This window comes from Neomonachus schauinslandi, chromosome 1 (genome assembly GCF_002201575.2).
Source record: "Neomonachus schauinslandi chromosome 1, ASM220157v2, whole genome shotgun sequence".
Taxonomy (NCBI): Eukaryota; Metazoa; Chordata; class Mammalia; order Carnivora; family Phocidae; genus Neomonachus; species Neomonachus schauinslandi.
Window position 1 is genome coordinate 212,787,263 of NC_058403.1, and position 8,931 is coordinate 212,796,193.

The 8,931-nt window shown below is 61.0% G+C and overlaps 2 protein-coding genes across 2 annotated transcripts in view; both read left to right on the plus strand.

The window, feature by feature from the left end:
* The first annotated feature begins 2,664 nt into the window (after positions 1 to 2,664).
* On the plus strand, positions 2,665 to 3,552 carry DIRAS1 (DIRAS family GTPase 1). The gene has a single exon (XM_021705446.1). It carries the CDS (start codon positions 2,665 to 2,667, stop codon positions 3,259 to 3,261), a length of 597 nt encoding a protein of 198 aa, XP_021561121.1. The 3' UTR covers positions 3,262 to 3,552.
* A 5,044-nt stretch (positions 3,553 to 8,596) lies between these two features.
* GNG7 (G protein subunit gamma 7) overlaps positions 8,597 to 8,931 on the plus strand; it is a 119,455-nt gene continuing 119,120 nt past the window's right edge. The window contains exon 1 of the mRNA XM_044918628.1: positions 8,597 to 8,632. The gene's annotated coding sequence lies outside the window, so the exon portion shown is untranslated. The remainder of the gene's footprint in view (positions 8,633 to 8,931) is intronic.

The window sequence follows — 8,931 nt, forward strand, 5'->3', positions numbered from 1 at the left end:
CCCCCCCCGCCCGCGCCCGGACCCCCTCCCCAGTCCGTGGAGCCCCGGCCGCGCCGCCCTCGGCGCGCCCACCTTGGACAGCTCCCCCTGGGCGCCCTCCCGCCCCCGCGGTACTTGCCGCGCGCCCCTCCGCCAAGCCAGCCCCTCCCCCCAGGCCCGCCGCAGCCCCCTCGCTGGGTGGGTCGATCCTGCTCAGGCAGAGCCCCCTCCGTGAGGGGCCCCTCCACGAGGGTCCCTGGGCTCGTCTTCCCGCGGAGCACCCACTCAGCCTCCTGCCCCTCAGGGCGAGCCAAGCCCCTCACCCAGGAGCCCCTCCCTTGGTCGGGCCCTTCCCCCACCACCGAGATCCTCCGCTGGCCAAGGGGAGCCCGTGGGCTGGTCCCCTGAGCGTGCCTCCCCTCCCTCAGGCCCCCCGTCATCCAACCCCTCATTAGTCAGGTAGTCCCTAGGTCAGACCCCTCCCCCATTCCGTTAAGCGGTGTTTGAGTGTGTGTGTGTGTTTGTGTGTGTCCGGGGCCTTCCCCTGGGTCCCAGGCCTGTTCTCCTGGCCCCCGGGAGTGTCAGGGAGGGCTACCTTCATAGGAGGAGGACCCTGGGCTGTGTAGCCAGCCAGGGCCCAGTTCAAATCCTACTCCGCTCTGCCACCTTCCTGCTCTGTGACCTTGAGCCAGGGCCTCCCCGCTCTGAGCCTCGGTGCCCGCGACCCCCTACCCCCACCCCACTGGAGGTGAGGGTGGGATTCAAACAGCACCAGGGAGGTGCCTGGCATGGACTTGGGGGTTAGTGAACGGGGGTTCCTACTCCAGGGACTCAGGCCCCCGCAGGGCCGCTCCTGGAGGACGTCCTGCTGCTGATGGACCTGGAGTCCTGCCAGGGGGTCTGCACTCAGAGCAGGGCAAGAGTGGTCTGGGTCCCCAACCAGCCATGGTGGTGCCTGGCTGCACACTCACGTGCCCCCCTTCCAGGGTGCCCACCCAGGGAAGGGCAGTGCCTGCAGAGCTGGGCACCCCTCGCCACCCCCCACCCCCAGCTTCCTCCCGATGCTGAGGACCGCCATGCATGTCGCCAACATGCCTAGTGGTCTACGAGGAGTTAGTACTGGTAAGCGTGCACAAGTGTGCCTGGCACGGAAGTGGGGTGTGTGTCTGCTGTTACTTTGGCCGTCCTGCCTCTGGCACACCTGGTACTTTGGATCCTTCAGAACCCGCCTTCACAGCCCACTGCCAGCCAAGTGCTTTACACCCTGAGCCCTCGTGACTGAGAGTTATGATTGTCCATCTTTACCGAGGGTCCCCGGGCGCCAGGCTCCGGGCTTTATCCAGCTTCTCTAGTGCTTGTCCCAGCAACTTGTGGAGCAAGGCACTGCGACAAAACCAAGGCTCAGGGACCCCGACCGACCTGCCCCGGGTCTCCCTGCCAGCTGCACACCACCGAGCCTTATACCCCACACACTCCCGAGGGAGGTAACTTGGTCCAGGCACAACCTGGTGTCTCCTCCCTCCCACTGTGGACCTACCACCATAGAGACCGCTGGGAGGAAGAAGGGCAACGGTGTCCTGCTTTCCCTAAGTCAGGACGCAGATGCTGGAGACAGGCCTTCTGCCGTCCCCCCCCCCGCCCCGGGGGCCCCCCCCCCCCCACTGGCAGCATTTCAGGAATTGCTGTGCTGTGTGACCTCGGGAGGCCACTGGACCTCTCTGAGTACAGGTGCTGAGAGAGAGGCTAGGAGGACGCCCTTTAGGGAGATCTGTTCCTCCAGATACAGCAGACCTTGAACCAGAGGCCATGGCAGGCCAGACTCATCTGGGGGCAGAGTGCAGGAAGTGGGCACCTTTCTCATTGGGCCCAGTTTTCGTGTTTCACCTCTGACCTGGGATGCTCTCAGGAATCAGTGCCATGATTTGCAAATTGTGTCTCTTGGACCCTAGCATCAGGATCACACTTACGGGGTGAGAGAGGGGAGGAGCTGTGAGGTGCACGTTCCCAGGGCCGTGGCCTGGGGCCACCAGGTTTGTCCCTTCTGGGCCCAAGAGGACAGGCATGCCTAAGACGCCCCAGCACGTGGCCCCCGTGAGGTTCAAGGACCTCTGGGCTGAGGGGAGAACAGGGAGCCTGGGGTTGCTGGAGAGAGGCACCATCTCACAGAGGAGGAAACCGAGGCTCAGGGTGGCAATGCACAGCCTTGCCCGGGTCACAGAGCCAGGTCTGCTGGCTTCCAAGAGCCCATGGCCACACTGGGAAGAGAAGGAGAAGCCAGTGCAGCCTGGGGGTGGGGTGGGACATGCAGGTGAGGAAAAGAGTTAGTGCCCTGCACAATGGCATCTCTGCACCCCTCCCAGCCCAGAGTGCCCTGGGAACGAGCTTGGGTCCCAGACTCTGGCAGGGCGGGGAAGCAGGCAAAGGGGGCTGGCTCTCAGCCTGCATGCAAGTCAGAGCTGCCAAGTCAGCCAAGTCAACCAGAGGGCCTTCCCAGGATGCAGGAGAGATGCCTTCTCCTCTGAGAAGCTGCCCCCCGAACCATCGCCTCACCCCCCGGGGGCCCAGAGCTGTCCCCTCCTGCCTGCCGCCTTGTGTGCCTGACACTGCTCTCTGTACAGGGTCGGTCTGGGGTTCTAGCAGCTGGACGAGCCCTCCCGGCCCTGACCGCCAGCCACCGTGTGGAAGATGCCTGAGCAGAGCAACGACTACCGAGTGGTGGTGTTCGGGGCGGGAGGCGTGGGCAAGAGCTCGCTTGTGCTGCGCTTCGTGAAGGGCACGTTCCGGGACACCTACATCCCCACCATCGAGGACACCTACCGGCAGGTGATCAGCTGCGACAAGAGCGTGTGCACGCTGCAGATCACCGACACCACGGGCAGCCACCAGTTTCCGGCCATGCAGCGGCTGTCCATCTCCAAGGGCCACGCCTTCATCCTGGTCTACTCCATCACCAGCAAGCAGTCGCTGGAGGAGCTGGGGCCCATCTACCAGCTCATCGTGCAGATCAAGGGCAGCGTCGAGGACATCCCCGTCATGCTGGTGGGCAACAAGTGTGACGAGACGCAGCGGGAGGTGGACACCCGCGAGGCCCAGGCTGTGGCCCAGGAGTGGAAGTGCGCCTTCATGGAGACGTCGGCCAAGATGAACTACAACGTCAAGGAGCTTTTCCAGGAGCTGCTCACGCTGGAGACACGCCGGAACATGAGCCTGAACATCGACGGCAAGCGCTCCAGCAAACAGAAGAGGACAGACCGCGTCAAGGGCAAATGCGTCCTCATGTGAGCCCAGAATGCCCGCCACCAGCCGGCCCATGCCTCTCCCAACTCCCCTCCTCCTCCTCCTCCACTCCAATCCTCCCTGCCCTCCTCCCCATCTTCTTCTCTCTCCCTCTCATCTCTTCCACTTCTCTTCCTTCACCCAGCGCCTCTGCGGGGGAGACCGAGGCCCCGGTGAGCCCGCGGCAGGTCTGGGGCTCCAACCTGGCTCTGCCGCATGGCTCTGCCTCCCCGCCCCCACCCCCCAGGCCTGTCTGCACCCCCCAAAGCCACGTGCTGGAGGTGGCCCCCTGGATCCGCACATGAGAAATTGGGGAAGCTGCCTGTCCCCGCTGGGACCGCGGACGCCGGGTCTTCCCTGTCTCTGCCCGCCTCTGTCTCTTTCCCTTGGGTGCCCCCAGCCAGACCTGCGCGTCTCCCCCATCAGATCACTGTGACCTTGCTGGGGAGGGGGAGTGGAAATGCACATGGACCTCAGAGTTTGTTTTCCCCTTTTTGGTGTTTAACACACGCTGCCCCTGCTCCATCCCTCATGACCTCTGGCCTGTGCCCCCACCCCAGGTCCCAGATCAGTCCTCACCCCTGTCCCCACAGCCTCGGTGGGGGGGGCTTGCGGGACGGGTCTCAGGCCACCAGGCAATAACCACAGAACCTGCAGCAGCACCCCGCCAGCCTGGAATCCCACTCCTCACCCCGCCTGGGGATGAGGCCGGGGTGCAGGCAGGGGAGGCCTGGGACTGGCCCACGGCCAGAGCACAACTCAAGGGGACCGTCCGGCATGAACATGGGGGGCCTTCCCAGACGCGGCCTGCACAGATTGGCACAGGCTGTCACCACCGAGCTTCAGGCAGGGGCACCTGGGGTGCTGGAGAGGGGGCTCCCGGGGCCCCATCCGGGGGCAGGCAGCTGGACCCAGCACCAGCAGGATCTGAGGGGAATCAAGGCAGAGATCTGCCCGGCCCACTGCCTCCCGCCAACTGTGCCCCAGAGAGGGGGGCTCTGCCCAGGAAGGTGTGTGTCCGTGAGGTTCTGAGTGCTTTCTGAGAGTGTCCAGATAACTCTGCACTCATGGGACCCTGCGGGGCTGTCTGACAAGCACGAAGGGGAGCTGTAGGCCTGGGGTGGGGAGGTGACCGCGGGATGGTGTATTTGTGCAGACGGCTTGTGTCTAAGCATGTGTTAGTGTGTGCACGCGCACGTGTGTGTGTGTGTGTGTCATTCGGATGGAAGTCTGTGTCACGGTCTCTGTGTCGTAACGGTGTTGGCGGTACGTGGGGGTGGGCAGGGTGGTTGTCGATAGGACTGGCTATTTGTGTCGACGGGAACCTCTGTACCAGCATGAGGGGTGACTGTAAGTGGTCGTGTTTTGGGGAGTGGGTGATGTGATTTATAGGACCGCACCTGTGAACCTGTTTGTTCTGTCTGAGGAACGCTAAGCCCGTTTGACTTTGTAGCGAGGTGGCTCTCGGCTCAAACTCTGTATCGGCCTGCGGTTGGCACGTGACAAATGACCACAAAGCTGCCACTGGAAGCTGGACGCATTGGTCATCTCCGTCCCTGTGGGTCAGGAGCCCGGGCACGGCTTACCTGAGACTTCCACTCGGGATCCCTCGAGGCAGCGATCGCAGCGCGGGCTGGCTGCCGTCTCATCGGAAGGCCTGACCGGGGACCGACCGGCCCCACGCTCACGCGGCTGTCAGCGGCATGCGGTTTTCTGCAGCTACAGGCCCGAGGGGCTCCGTTGCTCCCCGGACGGCAGCGAGCGGCACCAGGGGCTCCTTGCCCCGTGCGTGTCTCCCTGGGGCTGCTCGCAGCGTTGGGCGTCCTGGGCGTGACGGAGCTGCGTGTGCGTGCTTGCATGTCCGTATGTGCATCGGGACTGGCCTGTGTGTGTGCGGGCGCGTGGGAGAAAGGCCGTGTCGGGTTGTGTGACCACATGGGGACTGTTTGTAGGTTACGAGGGACTGTTTGTGTCCATCTTGGTAGCCGTGTGTTTGGTCCTGTCTATGTTCGTGTGACTCCACAAACGTTTCCTGGGCACACTGTGTGGGGAGGGAGCGTGTGTGTGCAAGAGTGTGTCACCGCCTGGCGCATGGACGGGCCCACAGAAACGCCGGTAGCATCCTGCCCGAGCACAGCTGAGCCCCTTCATCCTGTGGCGGGTCCAGGGCCCACCAGCCACTGGTGTTGCTCCCTTCCCCACCCCGGGAGCCATTTCCTGGGCCTTGCTGGGCAGGGGTCTGCAGCCCTTTCTCAGGGACACACCCTGATAGCACAATCTCCCTGGGGCCCCACCCACTTCCAGGCCTATCCCCACCCCAGGCCATGGTCCCCTGGGGGGGAAAGGGGTTCTGCAGCAGGAGGGGCCTGAGGCTGCCCCAGCTGCTGGCCCACCCTGCCTGGGCATCCCTGGTTCTGGGGACCATGCCAGGCCATGCTTGCTGTGATTTCACCCCTTCCCCTTCTCCCCCCGCATGTGGGTGCCCCCTGCCCCCCGTTGTGGGGTCTGTGTAGCATTTGCTCTAGAAATAGTCTTCCTGCAATAAAGAAGTGGATCCTGCATCCCCCATTGGTGCCCTTTCTTTGGGGTCAGGGAGGGCAGCCCACCACCTGCAAAAGATAAACATGAAGGATAGGGAGGTGAGGGTTTGGGGTGAGGGATGGGGGTGAGGAGTGGGGAGAAGGTGAGGGATGGGGTGAGGGATGGGGAGGAGGTGACGGATGGATGTGGGGGATGGAGGAGGGGAGGGATGGGGTGAGGGGTGGAGGAAGTGAGGGATGGGGAGAAAGAAAGGTGCTATGGGAAGAGGTTGAACGTTTGTGACAGACAGTTCAGCACTCCTCCAGGTGGCCCCCCCCACAAGAGACTTCACGGGCCCTGCTGGAGCCCATACTTACTGCAGCCAGATGCGGGGAATAAGCAGGTGCTCTGACCCTCCTTTTACATGGGGTGGAACCCGTAGGGCCTCAGCTTCCCTATCTGCTAAATGTTGGCTTGGGGCAGAGTTTGCAAACTTAAAAGCAGGGGTAGGAGGAGGGTGAGGAGAGTGAGGCACTCACCAGGAGCATAAAACTTAAGTGGGGGACACCAAATCTCAGCCATCAAGACACATATTTTAAAGCAATATTTAGTGCAGAGGAAACCATGGTGAAAAAAAATACCTACATATGTATATATATATATTTAAAGATTTTATTTATTTATTTGAGAGAGAGAGAGAGAGAGATCACAGAAGGAATGGCAGAGGGAGAGGGAGAAGCAGACTCTCCACTGGGCAGGGAGCCCAGTGTGGAACCGGATCCCAGGACCCCGGGATCATGACCTGAGCCAAAGGCAGACATTTAACCTACTGAGCCACCCAGGTGCCCAAAAATACCAGTATTTTAAATCGAGACAGGATCTGACAGGGCCTGGGAGAAGCAAAGGAGATGGTTGGCACAAGGGCAGCATCAGATCTTGTCTTTCTGTCACATTTTGGTATTTTGTTCATCCTGGATTATTTCTGCATTTCTTTTGCATTTTTTAAATATCGCGTTAACATAGTATTTATCTTGATAGCAAGGTTTTCTGGTTTTGTTTTGTTTTGTTTTTTATTGGTGCCCCTTTAGGTTTGGGATTTGAGAAAAGTGCCTTTCTTGCCTCACCGTAGTTCTGGTCCTGCTCTGTCTTTGGGGCTACACGATGATGTCCTTGGGTGAAGTATGCTCAGCCACTTCACCCAACCAGCCCAGGAATGACCAGACCTTGTGATTTTTCAAGAGGGCCTAGAAATCTAGATTCTTTTTTTGTGAAATGTCCTTATTTTTAAATGTTAGCAATGAACTTACACTTTTAAAGAATTTGGGGGCCACATCCCACCTGGGGACCACCAGTTTGTGACCCTTGTTTAAGTAACAATTCCTTTGTGGAGATGTGGGCTGGGCAGTGAGATGCTGGCCCCCAGGCTCCTGGTTCTCTCTCTGTGCACTGCAGGAGATGAGTGGGGAGGTTCTTGCAGAGATGACAGGAGCCCTGGGGGGGCTCAGCTGGGAGGCCAGAGGTTCAGATCACAGAATATCAGTATATTGCACAAAGTTCTAAGAGTCCCGGAATCTGGTGGCTCCATCTTCCCATGTAAGAAATTCTCCTGTTGGTGTTTTGGAGACACACCATACATTTTCCGACATCACCAGGGGAGCTTATTAAAAATACACATTCCAGGGGTCCAGTGCCCACAGGATTCTGGATCATTCAATCTGGTGGGGGCCAAGGAACCTGCTTTTTCATTTTTCAAAATTATTATTATTATTATTAAAGGTTTTATTTATTCATTTGAGAGAGAGAGAATGAGAGAGAGAGCATGAGATGGGGGAGGGTCAGAGGGAGAAGCAGACTCCCTGCTGAGCAGAGAGCCCCATGTGGGACTCGATCCCGGGACTCCAGGATCACGACCTGAGCTGAAGGCAGTCGCTTAACCAGCTGAGCCACCCAGGTGCCCCTCAAAATTATTTTTTAAAGATTTTATTCATTCCTTTGAGAGAGAGAGAGCACGAGCAGAGAGAAGAGGCAGAGAGAGAGAGAGAGAGAGAGAGAGAAGCAGACTCCCCGGTGAACAGGGAGCTCGATGTGGGGCTCGACCCCAGGACCCCGGGATCATGACCTCAGCCGAAGGCAGATGCTTAACCATCTGAGCCACCCAGGGGCCCCTAAACCTGCTTTTTAAAATCCAGGGCCAGGAGTTAGGAAATTGAGAAACCCTAGAAATTATGAGACAGGCTTGGGCAAATGACCTAGGGTTTCACCTCTCTGAGACTCAGTTACCACCTCTGTAAAACGGGGACAATGTAATTTCATCTCTTAGCCTTATGCAGAAGGTTCAAAATAAGGGGGCAGTTATTATTGCCCCGCAGGTCAAATGATCTATGAGGAAGGGATATACTTCTCCTGCAAGTGAGGCCCAGGAGCTAGGCTTTTAGATTCGAATTCGCGAAGGGCCTTGCACCCCATTGACGTCACCAAGTCACCTCTGGAAATCCGCTCGCCGCGGGCGGCGGGGTGCACCCTAGCGGGCCTATTTGCATATCAGCATAGCCCCGCCTCCCCACGCGGTCCCCGCTCGCGGGTGGCCAGCGGCGGTGCCACTCAGCGCTCCGCCTCCTGGCCCCGCCCGCGCCGCGAGCCCCGCCCCCTAGCCTGGCGCAGCCTACCCCGCTGCATGCCCCATGCCCCGCCCCGGCCGGGGCCTCCCGCCGCCGGGGCTCCCGATTGGCCGCTCTGGCTGCCAGTGCCCGTCCCCCGCGCTCCGGCCCCGCCCCGCGGAGGGAGCGGGCGCTCGCCGGCCAGGCGGCGGGTTCGGCTGCGCGGCGGGGCTCAGGCGGCCGCGGCGGCCGGAGCGCAGGTAAGGGCGCGTGCAGCAGTGGGCCGGGCCGGGGTCCGCTGCCCCCACTTCGGGCCCGGGGGGCAGGGGCGCGGCCCGGCCGGAGGGCAGGCCGGGGCGGCCCGGGGAAGGCGCCCTGGGAGGGCTCCGATTTGGCTGCGGACCGAGTTGGGGGTCGGAGTCAGAGAGGAAGGGGCTGGGTCCCAGGATCTGGGCGGGAGTTGGGAGTCGCGATCAGTGAGGAAGGGGCTGGGGCCGGGTGGTCCCCCGGAGTTGGGGGTCGCGGTCAGTGAGGAAGGGGCTGGGGCCGCGGTCCGGTC